The sequence below is a fragment of the Gouania willdenowi genome, chromosome 5 (assembly GCF_900634775.1).
Source record: "Gouania willdenowi chromosome 5, fGouWil2.1, whole genome shotgun sequence".
NCBI lineage: Eukaryota > Metazoa > Chordata > Actinopteri > Blenniiformes > Gobiesocidae > Gouania > Gouania willdenowi.
In genome coordinates, this window is record NC_041048.1 from 14,531,494 (window position 1) to 14,553,334 (window position 21,841).

Here is a 21,841-nt window from a genome sequence, read left to right on the forward strand (position 1 = left end):
AACAAAGAACGTTGCTTTGGTTCAAACCAGAGTTGAGGAGAAATTTCCCAGCTGTCTGATTTCTGGTTTCTGTGAAAACCAAACTCTGGTCCTTTACAAACTGACCGAATAGGTCTCATCAAACTGGTCAGTCTTCATCAGTTCATTTTGGGTTTAATACTCTTTAATGAGAACCCAAGCATCTGTGTGTGTATATCTTAAAAAACATGCAAGATAGCTAAAGGCTGGGATACACTGTGCACTTTTTTAACTCAGCTCCAGCTCAAACTGTGAAACTCATGTGCAGAGCCCGAATGTGAGCAGCTCACGATTCATGTTCTCACACTATTCGGACCGACACTCTAACACGATCTGACTGCTCACGCTGTACGTTCATACACGACACGTCGGGGTCTTGTTTCTGGAAATGCAACGTACAAATTAGAAGAAAGAGAACTCTGAAGTGTCGCCATTAAAACAGACAAAGTAGAAGAACCCGGAAATGGAGAGACACTTGCAAATCTCCGCAAAATGAGCTTTAAAAAAGAAAACACGGTGATATGATGGACCAGGAACTGGCTGGACAGATGTGGGCAGTACAGTCCGCCAATTTTACAGCGTTCCTACGGTGTTGGCGCATGCGCAGTGTGAGAGTTTAAGGTAAGTTGGTCCGTGGCACTGCTTCAACTGTGAGATACCCTCACGAGGTGCGAGTGGATTTCAAACATGTTTGATTTCCTTACGACCATACAATTGCTGATCGGGAGCTGGTGTTGAGGTGTTAATCGTTTCTCGTGACCCCATGTATACTACATGATGCACGACACACGATCTAGCAGAGACTCGCACGATGCCAAAAAATAGACGCATGAGTGAAAAATCGTCTCAAAATCGGCCACAAATCGCACAGTGTATCCCTGCCTTAAGCTGATGAGATTTAGTTCTGTTTGAGAAACAACACAGTTATCCAAACCTGTACACAACATTGTAGGTGTGAGAAGAGTAGGACATTTCCATCAGACACACTGATTGGTAATAGTATGTCATCTGTATTGTGAACAGAATAATCATAATCAAATCAAGAAACCAGCGACAATTCACACCTCATCAAGTGATACATGGATTTTCAATGAGCATCAAGAAATAAATGTGTGCACTGAAGATCCCAAAGAAGTATGCAATGCACTGTCAGTCTTAAGTTTATCCAGTACATGAGTGTTAAATCACTGGAGACAGCAGCTTCCTCGGAATAGTAATGCGAGGATAAAGCAGCAAAGATTAACAGTCTTTAAGTCTTTAGGTAATTTGTTTTCACGTAACGGCGAACAAACCGTGTGTGACTAATTCAACTGTAGCTTTTCTCCAGCAAAGCCCCGCGCTCTCATTCCGGCTCCCTTACGCTTCAGTCGGAGTCAGATTTTCTCTCATTATTCTCTCTGAAGCGGCAGAAAGTCTTGGGAATCGTACATTAGGCAACAAAACACCGAAGCAACTTGCAAATGAGCGAATACATCACGAAGATCTACGAAAGAGCTTTTCAACAAGAGGCTAGTTAAGCGTTGAACACTGATTTAGCCGATTTTGTTGTGTTCAGTAATCTCTGAAACATTTTTATTCATGTTCTCACTCGTGTGTTGCTCAGGAGAACTCCAAGAACAAAACTTTTTATTTAAAAAACAGTGGCTTACTTCAAGACCACAGGGAGGATGTCTGTGGAGTTATCTAAACCCAACTGGTTCTTTGAATTTGAGTGGTCCGTATGGTGACATATTTCTGTTATTTACCAAACGCGACACTTCTGCTCGGGGTTCATCCGGCTGCCTTTGTGGCACTGAAATGCTTCTGAGAAAGCCTCAAAGTTCTGCAGCGATCCGAGCACCCTGGGGAAAGGAAAACAAAACACCAAGGATGAGAGAAGCCGAGGCATTTTGGGAATGTGGCTGCACAAGCTGCTGGTCACCAGTGGTTCATGAGAGGTATAGGACATCTAGATGTTTAATGTTTTGTCTGTGATCTAGTGATATATTTACATGTTGGTGGGATTATTCAGGGCGATAAATGAATACAGGTTGACAGAAATCTAAAAGATTAACCCTAAACGTTCCATCTAACAGACGCATTAGTTAGATTAGCCATTCATTCAATAATTCATTCTGCTTCATCCTGTACAGCATGTGTGTCAAACTCAAGGCCAGAGCATCTAGTCAAGCCCACAGAATGATTTTGTTCAAAGTTAAAATTACAACAAAAACATATATCACCATGTAAGGTGATAGGTATCTCACTCCCTTTAATGAACTCTACCAAAATACAATGGGTCTTGCAGTACTACATTATTTGCCGTAATATTGAACTGAAAACCCCAAAAATTCTTGCTAATCGTCCAACAAAACTCTGATGAATTACATTGCATATTCAAGGAATTTTGATCAATTGCTAAGTTGGTGCCAACCATGCCTGCAAGACAACTAGGTTATTTCCACTCCTGGTTTTACATGATCTTGTACAAGAACATTACCAGACTTAACCTCCAGTTTCATATTGGATCTTTTGATTCAGCTTGCAAGTAAAGCTACAATATCTACCCACGGATCGTTTTGACAGAGAAAAAGGTGTAGACTACGAGGTTTGTGCCAAATGCTGACATTGGTTGGTTATCAGAGGTTTTCAGCTGTGCGACCACAATGCTCACCTGTATTCTAAAGGACTGTGAGAGTCTGTCTTGATGGACTGGCTGGCATATTCAGGTCGATAAGCTCCGCACCACACCTGCAACAGGGAAATAAAATGAAAATCAAATATAAAGTCATGATTAAAAGTCGGTGAAGGGTGGAAAAAAAATCATTGCTTCCTGATTCCACCAGGAGATTGTAGATTGATTTAAAGGACCGGCCCATAATCGTTTACAGCCTGCTGTCATTACAGCTCAGGTAAAGCTACTTATCAGCCGCAAACACGGACATAGACATCTCACCTGACTACATTTATAAAGAAAAGTTATGAATGTCCTCCAAGGACAGGCTGTGAACCAGAAATAAAGTAACACTAACCTAAAAATCTGTGTTAGCATTCTAACAGTTGGCCATGAGTTACCTTAGTTTAAGAAGAGTTATCCTAGTAGTAGGTTAAAGGGCCCATGTCACGCTAAATCAAATTTTCTGTGCTTTAAACATGATAAAAGTGCTATTAGGGCTTCATACACATGCCCAAATTGTTTTTTTCATTGATTTCCTCAATCATTAGTTAGAGGTTGATTTGCTCCTTTCTTACTGCAGGACGAGCTCAAACACCTCGCTCCAATTTGATGATGCGTTCCCACTTTGATGACAAATTTGACGCGGCACTGAGTTGGAGAAGCCGCACCTCCAGGAAGCTCTGTCGTGATTGACATGTAAACAGACACGCCCACGAAGGTGAACATTTCAGCGTCTTTTGCGCAGTATTATGTATGTATTTTATACAGTCTATGTATGTACCGGTGAATGCCCCGCCCCCACGCTCTGTCTCGTGTTTATAAAGCTGCATGAGCGGGGTGGGCGGGAGGAGGGCGGGCCGTCTTCTGGCCCTACGTCACCGTGCGGGGAGGAGGAAGTCAGTGTCCCGTCTATAGACACGCCCACTCATGAATATGCATAAGTAGGCCGTAAATTAGCCTGTTTGTGTAAAGTTGCTCAGAAAGTGACTTTTCAGAGGCTAAAACTCTGGAAAACAGGCGAGTTTGGGAAAATAAACCTCAAATACTATGTTTTTGGGGTTCTTAGAACAAATGGAGAAAAAGCATGACATGGGACCTTTAAGTGCTGATTCAAATCAAGTCATCATCAAGGACTGCCCTACTAGAGCTTTGCCCCTTTGCTTCATAAGTAGAAACCCATTGGTACTTACTTGCGCAAAGTTGATGAAAAACAGTTGCTTGTCGTTCATATCAAGACCAGGCAGGTGCTCTTCTTCCCCCCTTGTCTCTACCCACTTGAGATAAGCCTGTAAAAAGGAATACACCAACTCTAATATTGCTGTTCTGAAACTACTCTTTGCTGCTGAAATAGTTTCGTGACGTGATGTCAGCGTTATCACACCCTAAAGGCTTGGCGAATGCCTCCATTGTCTGCAATGTTCTCTCCCAAGGTGGTGATTCCACTGACCTGCAGTCAGGCAGATGTTACCATAAAAGCATCGTAAATATGAATGTTCATTGGTCAAAAACATGCACACCACACCATGTCACTGGGCTCTTACATTCTGTCCGCCTGCAAGGTTCCACTTGAAGTTGCCATATTGTTGCACCATGCACTGGGACTGCTCTTTAAACTGCTCAGCAGAATGATTGCTCCACCAGTTTAGCATGTTACCATCTTTGTCAAAATTACGCCCTGTAGGGAAAACACAAGGCATTCAGTACTTTTTGCAAAACAGGATGCATTAAACCCATCAGCTGGTGATAAAGAAAATTACTACAATATTTTTTTTTACAAGTGTCTCACCATTATCATCAAATCCATGCATGATCTCGTGTCCGATAACCATTCCTATTCCTCCAAAGTTAAGAGCCTGAGGCTGATGTTTACTGAAGAGAGGTGGCTGCAGGATTCCTGCAGGAAATACTGGAATAACAAAAACAAGCATCCTTTTTGAATGCCACAAAGGCCACACGACTGCTAACATTTGTATACATAAATGTATCATTTCTTTATGTAAAATAATACAATCAATGAATAAATATGGGATGAATTTCTTACCAATCTGGTTTCTGTTGGGTGAATAAAATGCATTCACGACAGCAGCACCAATGATCCACCTGGAGTGATAGGAAGCGCAATTACAAGATACAACATATGCACTTTCTGCAGCAATGACGAACCCCAAGTCACTGCACATCTAAATTAGTACACATTTAAAAAAATAAAATGATAAAGATCATAAGATTGTAATGTAATCTAAATTCCAAAGTGAATTAAATGATGATACAAGTCAGAATATGAATTAATTTTTTGTTTTGTCCATACAGTATGTATGTTTAATTCAATAGTACAGTTGTTACTTAAAAGGTGGTCCAGTATTTTATATTTAAAACATAAAAAGTAGCAAAAACACAATTGTGTTGTAAGTATCTTCTTTGACTGATATTATGCATAAGTTGTTGTGATCAAGCTTACTGGTTGGGATCCACCGGCTCCCTGAGCTTCTTAAGATTCTTGTGTGCTTCTGACTTAAGGTTCTCAAGGGTGTTCTCAAAAAACTGTTCTTCACTGAAATTTAGCTGGAAAACAAATATCATGAAACCCTTTAGTTGTTACCATTAGGCAGATGTGAGACTCAACTCTCAGTACTCACAAGAGCATACTCCTCGTCCAGTTTCTCATTGTTTTCCTGCAGAATATGATCTGGATAGCCGATGAGTTCCTTGACTGCCATCACCTACGAAGATTGTAGATAAGTCATATGGATGACAGGGATTCACTCTGATTTTTGTCTGATTTAAGGAATTAAGAAGAGTATGGCATACTTTTTCTCTGGCCTTCTCTTTGGAAGGAGCATCCATCCACTCCAATTCTTCCAGTGTTTCTATATATGCTTGTTTGATCTCACCAATGAGGTCCGTGACCTGTTTGCAGAAACCCTTTAAATATGTGATATGAATTTTCTATGGACATACCACATTCTGCCAGTTGTAACATTTATGTAACCCTTTCTAGGATTTGAACCACAGGCAACTTTACAATTAACCTCAGTAAGGAACCTCTGTTTTACCACAGCGAGACTCTGTTCTAGCACTGGGGTTCATCCTTGACCCAAATCAAGGAACATTTTCAACTTTACAAATTTTATCCAATGAGAAATGTAACTTGATGTGATAATGACACAAAATTGCATTTTATTGATAGATAAAAATGTTTATCGGTTCTGAAGGCAATCAACTGACATATCCTTTATATTCAGAATTAGCTGCTTTGAACCACAAACAAAAAAACTCCATGCATGATTTTACATCTCAAGTGTTTTTAATCTATAATCTTAGAAAAAGGGCAATGAAATTAAAAATTGATATCACTGTCTTCTGGTTGGCTTATTAGCATGTATGCAGAAATAATGTGCTTGTAAAAACAATGTAAGAACTACAAATTATTGCCCTTCAAAATAAAAGCAAAAATCTTTCATTTCTTTCATTTTTCTTTTTCTTTTTTCTTTCGCTTTTTTCATTTTTTTGGCCATGACAAATGTACTTGAACATCAAGTGTAATGCAACATTAAATCTGCTTTATGAAAAATACACCACAAGCAATGAAAATGAGATATTTTACATTACTAAAATTAAGTATATCCAATCTTGTCAATTGAGCCCCAAATAAATATATTACTTATTATTGAGCAAATACTTCCACATATGATTATAGGCCCAACACATCCAACAAGACAGAGTGCTGGCTGCTTTTCTCCACTCAATTCAAAGAACGATCCAACAAAATTTACAACATGAACATGATTTATGTTGGGTCTTTACTTTCCCACAGAGTAAAGATAAATTAATTTGGCACTCATACTCACTATTAGTTTACTTTTCCCTGCGAATGCCTCGCGCACATAGAGAGCTCCTATGGCAGTCTCCATGCTGCCCTGGACGTAACGGACACAATGACGCCACCAAGCAGTCTCACCAGTGGTCCCATCGAGTGCCTAAAACAGCAAAAAAAACTAAGTTAATAATGCCCGTGAGGAAGCTCTCATGAACATGTTGGTAGTTTAGACACTTTAATCCCAAATACCTGCTATAGGAACTAACACTCACTCATTCCCCCTGTCCACAGCCACCACCTTTATAGCAAAGCTTCACACTTGTCACTATACTGCTTGATTACACAACATAATAAGCACAATATGTTCTACAACTTCACATCTCACCCTCACTGTAAAATAATCTATTCTTCCCCACCCTTTCTATTTCCTACCTTGAGTCTCTCCTCCCTGCTCCCTTACCCCCCCCTCCCCCTCCACCTAGGTGTAACACTGCTCTCCCTTTTTATATCCTCCCTATAATAAAAGATTTCTTACCCTTCCTTAGGGAGGGCTGGTGATGGTCACAATTAAGCAATACAATAAATCAATTTATTTTATTGCAATAACAAATCATGCATTGCTGTCTCATAATGACTGCACTTCTTGTAGTGTTGACCTTTGACAGCATGTGCAGACAAGGTTAAAAAATGAAACATGTTGGTAGGTTGGGCCCTGCTCTTGGCACCTTTTTATATCCGGCTCTGGCATCTTTAAATCGCTGACTTAAGCTGGTCACTTGGTCACTGATGAGCAGCCACATAAGGTAGTTTTGTAAAGTCCTGCAAAGATACAGATGCTGGGATTACTTCTGTTTTATATCATTTTGACTACTATTATTGAGCAGACCTATTACTGTGCTTGGAAAGGACATCATTCATCTTCTCTAGGTAGGATGAGCTGTACACGACCACCTCCTCCTCTGGATGGACATCGATGGGAACACTCTTCAGCACACCTTGGACGAACTGTTTCCAGTTGAAGCCCTGAAAAACCATTACAAAGACATGTTTATAACTTTTCAACAAGCTTTCTTTATCAGTAGGAAGTCGAAGTGAAAGTTAAAATGTTTGGTTCATGTGAACAAATGGGACTAGTTACATCAGTCATTGCTCAGAAATTACTTTTTATAATCAAATACCAATAATTTTCTTACATAATGAAAAATGATTTTGTTTGCTCACATTAAACGTGAATTTGTTTGACAGTTCACTGAGTTTGAGCTTCTTGTACATGGTAGTGGCGTCTTGTCGCTCCTCCACTAGTGAAGTGGCCTTCACACACAAAAAAAGAAGAAAAAAAATCAACTTCATCTTTTTAATCTCCACCAAATGTGCTTCATTAACAGTAACCACCGCAGACGGTGTTAGGTGTTACTTTCTAATCGCATCATCATGCATTTGCAGAGCTTCCACTCTTTGTTAAACTCACATTTGCAATTTCAGTCTCCAGCTCCAGCACTTGCATCATCTCTGCCAAGACTTGGTTATCATCCTGAGTCAAGTTCTTGTCTTCTCTGATTATTTTTGCAACAGAAACCATGTAGTAAAGGTAGCTCTTACGAACCTGCCGTGAAATAACGTATTTTAAAATGTCAGATCAGAGCAGCACACACAACAACCTTCTCAAAAATAAAACACTATGACAAAGACTGGCATCCAAAGGATAGTAATAGATCATGTTTATGTTTTTGCTCAGCTGCTTTACCTTTTGATTGTTTCCATCATTGAAGTATAAGTCTCTTGATGGCATCCCAAGTCCTGGCTGGTCGATCTACCAAAATATGAAAACATAAATGAAAATAAACAGCAGTAGTAAATGAGCATGCCTTCAGTGAATTGTCCATTAGAATAAACACAATGGAAATAGATCCTCCTTTACACTACTATTACAGAATACCCACTGTTTACGCAGCAAAAAAACAAGATGAGGCAGTAGCTATAATTAACAGTACAAAAAAACTTTTGTGAAAAACTGCATCAATATCCCTAAAGAAATGAGTATAATAAGTGGGAACTAAAAATTAATTGTGAAGTAAAGAGGTTGATGTTTTTAAGTGAATGTAAATTCCCCTGAGAATGTCTGCTTTGGCCTGAGCCAAAGCTTGGTGTGTATGAACATGTTTGGTTTGATTACAGATGCAACCGTGTAATTTGAAAAGACGCTGGATGTTGCTAAGTGAGCTGGGAGAAAGGCAACCTGACATTTAGTCTGATTATCACTCCTGTGGGTCGATGAATAAGGCCATTTAGTAATGCAAATGTACAGGTACAAGTTAATGCTACAGTGGAGAATACATACTTGTAATTTTTCGGGATTAAAATGCTTCTGAACTTTTTCATTCAAAGTATGAGGCCTCCATCACTCGTTCTGTAAAACACAACCCACTACTAGAACCTTTGTTCCGTCAAATTTAATGCTGCCAGTGTTTACAGTTTTTCTTTATACAGTTTCATGTTAAACAGTTTCTATGGGTTGAAATGCCGTCAAATTTTGCTATTGGCTGAGAATGGTGGTTTGGGATATTTTGGTGGCTTCTTACATCACAAATCACCACTGTTAGCCCCGCCCATCCAATAAAAACTAGCACCTGTGGCCTCGGCAATCTTTGCCAAGTGGTTGCATTGAGATAATAGTTAGTAATGAGTTAGCATAGCATGGATTTTTCTTTGGAGATTTTGGTTACACTTTTCTTAAAGTAATCCTACCTAATCCCACTAGATTTCTTCACCTAACCCAGTGTTTCTCAAATCGAGGTATGTGTACCCCGAGGGGTATGCGATGGCACTACAGGGGGTACTTAATGAGAGAGAGTGGAAAATTAAAAAAAAAAGTGTCAGTCTTGGTCCACCCCAGGCTTGAGATGACAGGACATGATAAAAACCATAAAAAATAAATATATTCTGTAGCCACTAAATCAGGGTTTTTCTAACTTGGGATCAAAAACTAAATCTAGAAAAAAATATCTTTGGGGTCACAAGAAATTATTGATGTCAAAATGGGGTCAAGGTCCAAAAAAGGTTGGAAACAATTTCACTAAATAGTGTTTCTTTCCACCTATGTACTAAATGAGATTCTTTAAAACGTGTTTTATCACTCATTCATACCATCATCATGCTCTATAGATGTTTTTAAATGGTTTTGTCTGCAAAATGTTGTAGTTGGACAAAGGGGGTACTTGGATTCAGAAATAAGAGAAAGGGGGTACTTCAGCCAAGAAAGTTTGAGAACCACTGACCTAACCCAAAAATAGCCAACATAGCTCCAAAGGTGTCAAACATTTTGCAAACAACAATTTTTCATGCTAATGACAGATAATGACAGCATAATGTCAGCCTTATGTTTAAAACTTCAAGTTTTACAGAGATTTTATAGCATAGACTGGGCGTGTCTTAACTTCTCCAGGAGCCCCGCCCATAATCAAGGCATTTTTTGCATTTCTAGCCTAGACGCATGTCAGCCAAATCCTCAGGGTTTAGTTATTCTTTAAGAAAATAGGTGTCAATGAATTAATTGTAAGAGTGAACGTGTGTGTGATAGTCTCTGTCTGTCCTGGTGTGTTCTGTTAATGGACTGACGCGTATGATATGGTGCATAGAGTCCCGATCATCCATCCACACAGACATGTCCAGCAGAGCTTTCTTATGAAAATGAGCTGTCAAAATGGCCAGCGTATCCTCCAGGCTCCATCTTTCCTCTGCAAAAAAAGATAAAAAAAACACCCCTTGTTTATATTTTGTTGCTGTTGTCGAACCATTCGAGTCAATCACACAGCATTTACACCTCAGCTGCATGTCTAACTGAGCCTTTTGTGTGTGCAGATACAGCTGTGCATGGTTAATTCAGTTGATGCCACCATCCACTGGACCCAATAAATTAAAGTGGCAAGCGCTGGGATCACGCTGGAAAGCAGCAGTGACTATTTGAAGCCTTCCTCCACGGTCCAGACTGAAGACTTTAATGTGTCCCCTTGCCAAACTCCACACCTGACTGCTCAGCTGCAAAGCCTCCGCCTGCCTCTCCATTACCACAGCGTTGCACACACTCAAAAATCAACAGCAGGCTAGAAATGTGTGTGTGAGCACCGGTTTTTAAAATGGAGCTGAGATTTGTGGATGTGCTGCATGCTGCAATTAAAGGATTATTACCTGCTGTGGTGTCCCAGTCCTCTGATGCTACAGGCCAGTCACCCAAACTGGAAATAAGCTTCAACAGGGGCTGTGAGTCCAGTTTCTCTATGAGATCTGTAAACATAGACCAGGAAGAAGTTACAATGGTTTACTGACTATAGACGGAAAAAAACTTTATTATGAATGTAATAATACACTATTATGTTTTTGAAGGAGTAGCATTCTTTGGTTAAATAAAAATGGTCAACATTTCTCTGTGACCATAAACCGAAGGATTACTTAATTACATTATTCCTGTTTATTCCTGGGGGTTAAATTAACCTTCAAAATCCATTTGATTTATTTGTAATTCCTAGAGGTGAGGCGATGCATGAAGTTCACAGAAAGATATGATATAGAAGATAAATGGCTAATGATCATGATATAATATTTTTGGAGAGGAAAAAAAAGACCAAACATTTGGAGTTGAAAAATAAGCGTTCTTTTATTTTACTTATGACCTTTTCAACTCAAAAATAAAGAAAAACCATAACAATCTGGTTCATAGTAAATAATGTGTGAAAAAATAGTAATAAATTTGCCTTTCAAATAACAAATAAAGATTATTCAATCCAAACAATAGACCAAATAAAGAACAAAGAATAAAGATCAGAGTTAAAATGTGGATAATTGTATTGTAGTAATTTATAAAAACTAATAAAGATGCAAACTCTTCTCAAGACGCAAACTCTACATGATCAAGCTCCTGTATATCTTAATTACGTGTTAATGCCCTATCGTCTGGGCAGGACACCCCGCTCTCAGTTTGCTGGAATCATGTCTAGAAGTAGAACAGGAGGCAGAGCGTTCAGCTACCAGGCTCCTCGCCTTTGGAACCAGCTCCCAGTCTTAGTACAGGAGGCTGCTGCTCTCTCCACCTTTAAGGGCGACCGTGGCTCAGGTGGTAGTGGGTCGTCTTCTGATTGAGAGGTTGGGGGTTCGATCCCAGTACCTGACTATGTGTCGAAGTGTCCTTGGGCAAGACACTGAACCCTAAGTTGCTCCCAGTGGTCGACTAGCGCCTTGCATGGCTGTCCTGTCCCACTGGTGTGTGAATGTGAGAGTGATTGGGTGAATGAGCTGATATGTAAAGCGCTTTGAGACTGCTTCAGTGTGGTGATAAAGTGCTATATAAAATCAAGTCCATTTACCATTTAAGGATAAACTCAAAACCTACCCTTTTGCTAAAGCATATATTGTATAATAGTGTGTGGTGGTTTCCCCTTTGTCCTCATGTTAATGTGATGATGTGAAGAATTCTCCGCGGACACCTTCTTGATATAAACATAACATTTTATTAATACAAAGTGAAGATGAGTGTCCGAGTTAGACCCTCCATTGCAAGGTCCTGAGTGCAGCAGAGCCAAAAGCTACACTGAGGAGCAAACTGCCAAAGACACGCATACAGTATATGGATCTGATCAGAAACCTGAAACTTAACAGGTAGAGTTTAAAGCTTTAGCTTTAAACAAAGAAGGAAAGCAACAAATGTTCATTACCATGCATCAGCAGAATAGTACGAGAATAGGCAACTTCCAGAGCTACAGAAATAACTGGCTTGGATTGTAAACCCCATGTGTTAAAGCCACCTGTTGAAGGCCTATACTCAGCTTTTAAGTGAAAAGGTGTATAGCATAAATTAATTAAGCAGTCAATACACCTCAAGTGTTAACCTAACCACTAGGAACAAAGCCCATAACCTAAAAATAGGAACTAAAAACTAAGAATATATAGTAGAACACCAACATTATATTCAAACACAATTCAAACACTGCCAGGTTGTAGCCAATCCCCCACTTCTGAACCTTGTTGTATACTCATCACATTGTTCACACTGTGTACACACTATTTACACTGATGTCCTGTATCATGTTTTTCTGCAGTCTGTGTCTTCTCCTCGCCCTTCTCTCTCTTTTCTGTTTCAGGTGTCTTAAAGCTGGAGTTGACAGTTCCCAATCTGTGGTTCACGGCTCAACTACTCTGGGACACTCTGATGTTCTGTCTCTCTATCCTGTTTGGTTCTTCATCCTGTCCACTAACCCCAACCAGTCGAAGAAGGCTGCCACCTCTGAACCTGGTTCTGCTGGAAATTTCTTCCTGTTAAAAGGGAGTTGTTTCTTCCCACTGTCACTGATAGTTGTTCATGTGGATTTGTTGGGTTTTTTATTTTTTCTGACAAATTTTATATTTTGAAAGCGCTTCAAGATTACTTTTGTTATAATTTACGCTATATAAATAAAGTTTATTTGAATTGAATTGAATTTAATTCTCAATGACGCCCCCCTGCCTAAAACTCCTTCATTCCCAGAGCTAGCTGGTCAGGACTTAATGCTTGGCAACTGTGATCAAAATAGAGCTGACAGACTTACTTTCATTCATGCAGGAGCGATAAAGAATTTTGGCCTTCTTGATGGCATCTCTGTCACGTGTGTCTGGTTTTTCAAGAATACCTGCAACAAGATAATCCAATAAACACGGACAATTTCCCTTGTAACTACTACAGCACAGCTTAGATTACTGCAATTTACTAAACATCAGAGATCCAATTTAGCTGACCTTTGAGGGAAATCTCCAGCTTGTCCCCCAGGATGTCTAAGACACTGTGATAGGAGCTTGTCTCTGGAATCACATGTCGTGCCAGCCAGCCCCCGCAGGCGTACTGGTAGAAATTATCACAGGGTTTCACGGACTGATCCATGTTCTGCAAGAGCCGAGAAGCTATATGGTATCACAAGAAGAGTGGTAGATGGGAGACATGTTACAAGTTGTACGAATAAAAAGTTTTTGAACACCTACAGAACTGACGAGAAATAAGCCTACATATGATCTCACCTGCTGTAACACAATCTGCTGTTGTGCACACATTGTTGGGGTTGGACTTGAACGGCTGATCTGTGAAAATCACTCAGTGTTTACAGACATTTCTGATGTACAGTCATTCAAACTCCTAAATCAATCTGAGGCCTGTGTGAGACCAGCAACCTGCGTGGCTGCCACCACTGTAGTGTGGCTCTTGTACTCTGTCTTTGTAGATCGAGCAGTCAATTAATTATCAACATTCATGTCAGCATTTATGATCATGATTCATCTGAGCATTAAACCAGGAAAGGGTTTTGTATTTTTGTTGTCGATTTGTATAATTTCCTGATATTTATTTTTGTTTTTGTGCGTTTTAGTAGCCACTGTGTCTAGTTCTGTTGTCATTTGGTATATTTTTCTGTTGTTTCTTGTATTTCTGTTGTCATTTTGTGTATTTTTGTTGTTCTATGTGTTCTTATTGTCTTTTCTGCATGTTTTTGGAATCATTCTAGACCAAGGGTCGCCTGTGGGCCCCAAACCACCGTTTGCCTATGTTTGACATACTCAAACCTATGCTTATTTTACTGGATTAGACTTACCTTCCCCTGAGGAGCTGCTGTCATGTTGAGGCCTTTTGAATTGCTCTGATACAAATAAAACACAAAATATTGACACAGCCTTGAGTGTTTAATTTCATTCATTCTGTTTTTTTTTATTATCATTTTTTTGTATTGTTTAATCCAAATAGCAAATTGTGCTAGAATTTTGCTGTAGGACTTCACTGTTCTGTTGAAAGATATCAGCATCTGGTAAATATCAAAACTAGAGCACTGCTCCTTCTGGGAAAAATGGTATTTTCCAATTCTGACTCAAACTAGGAAGAATACACTTCTCCTTTGACAATATCTTTCATGCATTGTTATTATTACTAATAAAACTCAGTTAATACACACTTACAAACATGAAATTACACACGTGCATACAAATGACTATATCTATATCTATCGCAGACCTTGGCTTGAGGAATAGTTTTCCCCTTTCTTATAAACCTACATCCAATGGGGTCATCTGGTCAAACTTGATTCTTCCATTTAGGTTAAAGGACTTCTGTGTGCATTACTAGTCTAAGCTGCTGTTAACAACATTTGCATATTGTTACAAATATAGCTCATCGATGCTGTTGTAGTTGTTTACAGTATATTCACACAATATTTGTTTCAAAAGGTATTTTCTGATTATGTGTTTACCACAATTCTACAAACGTTAACTCTGGACCTTTTCCCAGTGACTCTAAAGGAAGAATTACCTTTCATTGCAGATGTGTAGAGCACCACCAGCCCAACCAAGGCACAGCTGACCAAGAGCAACAGCACGGAGAGACTGATTTCTGCGACAGTCAAGCGACGCTTTCCTGGTTTACTTGGTTTCTCCATGATAACCATTTGGCTTTCCGATTTTCCCATATTCCTCCTCACAGACAGCTCTGTGTGAAAGACACCAGAGGAGTGTAGGATGGCAGAGTTAGCACTTTGTGTCTGTGTGTGTGTGTGTGTGTGTGTGTGTGTGTGTGTGGGCCTTCGATCTATCAGCAAGTTGTGTGCCAGCTGACCTGCTGAACACCTACTAACGACTGGCAGAAGATGGGACACTACCTGTCGGTTTTGATTTTTAAGCACATTTTGTTGCACATTGATGAAACAGTGGATAATGTTTTAGTTCAGGCTTTGTTCTAGGTTTACAGGTTTTTACACTTAAGTTTGATAAAGTCTTGATATTTTAATAAATTAGATAGGAAAGACCAATTACAAGTATTATCCAAAATAAACCCATAATTTCTCCATCTGACCAGTTTTTATAATGAGGTTGTGAGTGAGGGTATATAGTATACCAACAAATGTACAAACTTACCCATATTATACACATGTTTACCTAATCATATGGAATAGGAATAGGAAACCCCTGATGTTTCTATGCAAATGAAATCTATAAAATAACAAAAACATGTAAAAATGTTTATTAACTTACTCATTAGCATTTCAATAATTTTCGGGGTAGAATTAGAGGGGATATACCATATTACCAATCTACAGGAAGAGATTGCTAAAGCGTATACCGAGTAATGGCGTTAACCTAACCACGAGAGCGGACATGGGCTCATCTGTAACGGTCGCATTTACAGACCATGGAGTCACCGCTAGCTTACCAATCTACGGGAAGAGATTTAAAGAGATTTGTCGAATTTTTAACAAGCGTTAACCTAACCACTAGGAACAAAGTCCAAAACCATGCAGGTAGACCTACTAATTCTGTATCGTGTTTTTCTGCAGCCTGTGCCTTCTCCTCGCCTTTACCTGTCTTTTCTGTTTCAGGTGTCGTGAAGCTGAAGCTGGCATTTCCTGATTTGTGTTTCACAGTTCAACTAGTCTGGGACACTGATGTTCTATCTCTCTTTCCTGTTCTGTTCTCTTCCTTCTGTTCACTAAACCCAACCAGTCGGAGCAGATGGATGCCACCTCTGAACCTGGTTCTGCTGGAGATTTCTACCTGTTAAAAGGGAGTTTTTTCTTCCCACTGTCACTAAATGCTTGTTCATGTGGAGTTTGTTGGGCTTTATCCTTCTTATTAAAAATTCTATATTTTGATAGTGTTATGAGATGACTTTTGTTGTAATTTGCGCTATATAAATAAAGATGAATTGAATTGAATATGACCGCCCCGCCCACCTAAATGTTTGGTTGGGTGAGTTCCCTCTAACATCTAGGAATAAGTTTGGTAGAAAAAAGAAAAGCTGTTCCATCTTCTTTAATGGTTTTAGCTCCAAACAAAATGATTAAATTAACCAGATTAATGTTAAGATTTAAGTAATTGAATTTCAGTAATACGAATATACAAAACCTAAATCTTTTTTTCCATTGTATTTTTTAAATCATAAATTACAATATATATATATATATATATATATATATATATATATATATATATATATATATATAGGCTTTAAAGGACTCAGCTCCCTTAGTGTTTGCCTCTTTTTTAAACTTAGGTCAGCATTCAGGTTCATCTAGCAAGTCACTAAATACAATGAAACATTGGACAATTTTAATTATACAAAAGACCAGATGCACACCAAGCTATAAGTCTGCTTTAAGAGAGCTTCTTCCTATGCTTTGTGGTAGGAAGTGAGCAGAAGATTGCAAATGAGCGTTTGTGCAGGGAACAATAGAACAATCACAGAGGGCTTTGAACTGAATTGCATCGCATCTATTCAATGTGCAGCACGTTTGCTTCCTAACCATTCCCATATACTCTATCATTAGGCCTGACAGGGGACAAGCTGGAGATTACACTGCTGTGCGACATCCGCCCTTACTCATTGATACTCGTGAGACAGGCACCGGGTGATGAGGATATGCAACGGCTAATTAGAGTTTTAGTGCAATCCAGAGACAGACAAACCCTCTATGAGACCCATTCCTGCTGTAAGGCATTAAACCTGGTTTTAAGAAGAACTAGGGAATAAATTCTATTTTCACTGCATTGTTGTGAAGTTTTCTGCCTTCTCATGATTAATCATCCACACCTCTTAAAGCTAGATCCTGCCTCAAGGCTTAAGCTTTTAAGTGTAAATTATTCATTGTCAGATATTTTTGAGGACAGAAGAAAGTAAACTGCAGCCTGGAGTCAGACTTGAGTATTAGACAATGAGGTAAAACCCTTTCATCTTCATCAAAACCATTTCAACTAAATGAAGAAGCACAAGGTATTTAAAAGTTTGAACCGTTGTTCAACGATGCCAACTCCTCTGTAAGGAAAGTGACCATTGGCTATCCTAAAAGAGACTCAATGCCTAATTGAAGCTAATCCAAGCTCCTGTTGTGGGAGCTTAAAAATGGGAGACAGAAAAAAAAGAGTTAAAACATATATATATATATATATATATATATGTATACATACATTGTTTCTGGACTTTCCACATCGCCGACAAAGTTCCTAATTTGGAAACACTGTCACTATTTCCATGTCTACAATGATTAGCATCACTCCCTTCCAAATAAGTTCAATCCCCGATTCTTTGTTATTGGGGAGGTTGAGTCAATGTTTCCTTAAACAATCCAAAAGCAATATTGTAATGTTGATTAAAGTGTAGGAGTTCACTTATTTAGACCGTAGCCATAGTGATGACCTGGTCACAGTGGACCACTCTGAGTCCGCTAATATAGAGTCAGTGGATGAATGGCTCTAAATGAGCAAATAATACTTTATTGAACATCATGTTGTTATTGATGCATTTTCTCTGTCCTTTTTCTTGTAAAATATTGAGCAATGTAGCCCCATTTATCATGTAACATGTTTTTTTCCATCTGTTGCCTGATGTGGGGGGACATTTCAACCTTGGATTTATTTGCACCTAGCACACCACCCACAAACATTAGAAAACCAAGGCATCCCCTACCCGGGGGGTGAGGTTTTGCGTATCCTGAGAGACAAAACGCAGGTCAAAATGTCTCAGCGTTGCCTGCCACTTCTTGCTGTGTGAGCAGATTAACAACCGAACTGGACTGATTTTTCATTAACTTTGTTACACAAAAAGAGAAAAAATACTGTGACAGAAAATTTACTTCACTGCATGGTGCTGCCACCACAGCGCATGATTAATCAAAGTCTAACATCTCCATTTTGATTGGTTTATTCAAACACAATGAGTGATTATTAGAGTGAAGCTTGGTGAATAGAAAACTTCTCAAGCTAGGATTTACTCTGTCAGACTGTGTTATCCCTGAAGGGAATTTACCACTGGTATTAACATCTGTGCTGTCAGGGTCCGTTCGGAACCTTCAACTTGTACATTCATTGACTGATGTAAACAAAACAAAAAAAGACCAAAAAAAAAAGAGAAACAAACACACAAACAGAACAATGCTAAACCTTACAACAAGTAATAGGATATCTATCTAGATCATAATTTTGTGTGATTCAGCTCAGAATTTCACCGATATTGACAGTCACAGCTCAGCTGCAATAAACAAATTAAGCACTTTTATTTCGCACTTCATTGTGAAACCATAATTCATTCACACTCCAGCCGGAGGTCCATCCAGATGGAGGTAAGCTGCAGCTGTGGCAACAAGTCTGACAGAGACTAATGTGACAGACTGTCTGTAAGCAAGCAGGTTGAGAAAGCAGAGAGCAGCAGAGAATTGGCTTCTACAGGTAATGGGGACGCTCAGAGGTTTAGGGCTTTAAAAACCAAAGAATATGATTCTGTTTCCTTTTTTCACTTATCTACAGACCTCCGTTTTTCCGTGATAACGACTTAATTTTCTTGAGATCTCCAGATAACGAGACTTTGTTTTCCCTTGATAATGGGATAATTATCTCAAGATCTTGAGATAACTAAACAATAGTGTAGTATGATAAATCATTGCAGGAAACATCATTCAGTGTAACAATGTCAGAGGAGCCGCAGCATATAGATCACCACATCAGGACTTCAGTAAAGTTAGAAAGACCCAAATAATGTCTCGTTCTAACCGTTATGTGATAGCCAATGAGCTGCAATGAGCTGATCTTCAATACAGTTGTTGGTCATTTCAGTAGAAAATATCCTATTGCTTCCTATGAGTCGCTGACACTGAGACGTTGTGCAGGGACCGTCAACAAAGTGCAACCACCGACACAATAAATATTCAATAAGTCTGTGATCATGCATAGCAACGTGACCAAATTTGCTGCGGACGTTGATGGTCTTCATTTCCTCATACTACAACTCTTATTTAGCTAAAATACCCTTTTGTATATTTTTTTTTTATTAAATGTACTGTTTATTACATTGATTTTTTATGCATTTTTTTTTTTAATTTTCAATAACTTTGTCAAAAATGTATTTACAAAATGAGAGGAAAAATGATTTTTTTTATTGATGCCACACACACCAAATTTGGTTATCCTGTCTTAAACAGTTTCTGAGAAAAGCTGTTTCCTTTCCCCCGGACGGACGGACGGAGCGTAAACCTATACCCCCCCATCCACACTTTGTGGTGGGAGATAATAATAAGAGAGTAAGGAGAAAATATGCACAGCACAAAACATTGACAGTTAGAAAGTGTCTATAATGTAAATAAATGCAAATTTAATCATATAATTTCTTTACAACACATTTGATAGACATTTGTAAAGATTATTAGGACTGTACAGTTTTCCACATTTACAGAGAAAGGATTATATAGATCCATAGTGATATTGTTTAGTCACGCAGGTAAAGTTAAGAGGGTAAATTTGTCAAAATTTGGAGGCTTTCAACTGAAACTGAACCTAATCTCTACTCCGTAACTGTTTGGAGAACTTGTGGTTTCAAGCACAATATTTGTACATGTTCACTGACTGGTTCTCCTCTGCCCTAAACTTACTGTTCCGAATATAACAAGGAATAACACTCAGCTCTTTGCACATTTCTCACACTTTCCTAGTTTCCCCCCTTCCAATCAAATCAAATCAAATCACATCAAATCAGAAACATTGTCTGTCTCCTATACCTACAGACCACATTGTTGAAGTGGCTAACTTTAACCACTTTCTCTCCTGCAGCTTGGGGCAGCTCACAGGAGTGTAATCCAAAGGATCCAGTGACTTACCTTTGAGTGTGGATGGCAGAGGTCCCTGAGCCGTTCCCCCCACAGCGCGCTAATATCTCAAACACCCCTGCTGAGTATCCACTCAGAGCTGGTGTGTAGAGAAATGAGGTTGTGCTGAGGGCTGAGATGAGCTGAGTCGTTATCCAGAGGAGAGAGCTTCTCAGTGAATGAGTGAGGACGCAGAAAGCAAGGCAGATGAAGAGAGAGCGGGAGGGAGGAGGCAGAGGAGGAGGAGTAAGATGGGAGGTGATCGTGCAGGATTGTTTTTCAATTACAGGACAGTGATAGGAAAAACATCAGCGTGTGTGTGTCAGCAGGATATTGGATGATGTATCAGATCATCAATTTCTCCACTGGAAAGTCTTCCCATCCGAAGTGTGGAAAAGAATGAAAAGCTCCGAAGATAAGTCATCCATGTCCATAAAGCACACATAATCCAGCAAGACAGACCCCCAAAACCCTGTGTTGGCTGCTTTTACCATCCATTTAACTCAGTGGTTTAGTGCTATGAACAAAACAAACACCAATCATCTCTACTGCTGCTGTCATTGCTCTCACATCTAGGAATGGTGGGAGCACTGGGATGCCTGTGGAGCAGCGGGTAGGGATCTAAACCCTGTCGTGGAATCATATTGAAATGGCACACTGATTATAAGCTTGATTAGCCACACTAATTCACTGATAGGCGGAGACAGTTTTTTTGCTTACATCCTTAAATACTCAGACTTTGATGTTTAAGAGAGATCTGAAACAAAACACAGAATTCTGGCCAAATATTTTATAAAAAAGAATTAATAAATAATGTGAGGCCTTTATTTCACAGCAACAGGAAAGATGGAGATCAGTAGAGCCGTGCATTGACACCCAGAGTGTCAGGTTCTGTTTGGTTTTAGTTGTATTTAGCTCTTGAGTCTTTGTTTTTCAATTCTAGTTTCATGTTTTAACTCTTGTCTTTCGCTGCATCCCAATACCCCCACTTGCACCCCTCGGTTGTGCGCTCCCACTGAATGGTGCAAGTCCGTATTTTGTCTCGATCATACAGTGTTCTTTAGCTCCACCCTTCATGCACACCTTTGCGAAGCGTGCATGCAAGCGGACTTTGATGAAGGGAATTACCCATAAGTATTGCTCACAATAAACCCCGTTGGCAGCATTTGTATTATTTTCAAATGTAAATTAGGTATCAATTATTTCATCTCTGTTATGTATGATATCAAAATACATTGCCAACGCAACTGCTATCAACATGTGCCGTCACGATTGATGACGTAACCGAAAACTGTCCCGATTCTGCCCTTTCAGCACACTTGTTCCCGTACACACTTTACATCTGAAGTGCACTGAAAACAAGTGTGGCCTTTGTGGAAGTCTGTAGGGCGTAGTGTGGGTATTGGGATGCAGCATGTGTGTTCACTGGTCTTCCTGCTCATGTCTCCACCTCCCACTGCTGTCAGTGTGTTTTGGTTGTGAGTGATTGGCTGCTTCATGGTTTGCACCCAGGTGTGGCCCATTCCTAATCAAGCCTCCCTCGCTATTTAGCGAGGGAGGCTTTAGTGTTGGGACACGTGATCGCTGGTTTGTTGTTAATGTTACCCTGTTCATGTGCTGCAGCAGGTTTCTCTGTTTTCCTTGTGCCTTTTTGGATTTTGTTTTTTTTGTTAGTTTGAGCAATAAACATGTACTGGTTTTCTGAATTCTACGCCTATCTGCTGC

General features: G+C 39.4%; 1 protein-coding gene across 4 annotated transcripts; it reads right to left on the reverse strand.

Moving 5' to 3' along the window:
- Positions 1-340: 340 nt before the first annotated feature.
- mmel1 (membrane metallo-endopeptidase-like 1) lies at positions 341-20,280 on the reverse strand. 4 transcript variants are annotated; one of them, XM_028447845.1, is made up of 24 exons: positions 20,129-20,280; positions 14,803-14,979; positions 14,096-14,140; positions 13,530-13,589; positions 13,254-13,415; positions 13,067-13,147; positions 10,677-10,772; positions 10,107-10,225; positions 8,236-8,301; positions 7,960-8,094; positions 7,713-7,802; positions 7,378-7,514; positions 7,217-7,310; positions 6,523-6,651; positions 5,483-5,581; positions 5,311-5,394; positions 5,133-5,236; positions 4,716-4,774; positions 4,461-4,580; positions 4,216-4,349; positions 4,056-4,121; positions 3,865-3,960; positions 2,672-2,748; positions 341-1,859 (listed from the first exon to the last, which is right to left on the reverse strand). In XM_028447845.1, the coding sequence occupies exons 2-24, from the start codon at positions 14,957-14,959 to the stop codon at positions 1,760-1,762; spliced, it is 2,310 nt and encodes a 769-aa protein (XP_028303646.1). In that variant the 5' UTR covers positions 14,960-14,979; positions 20,129-20,280; the 3' UTR covers positions 341-1,759. The 4 variants fall into 4 exon arrangements, with proteins under 4 accessions (XP_028303646.1, XP_028303645.1, XP_028303649.1 ...); XM_028447844.1 differs by having other exon boundaries at positions 5,483-5,596; XM_028447848.1 differs by lacking the exon at positions 14,096-14,140.
- Between the last annotated feature and the right edge of the window lie 1,561 nt (positions 20,281-21,841).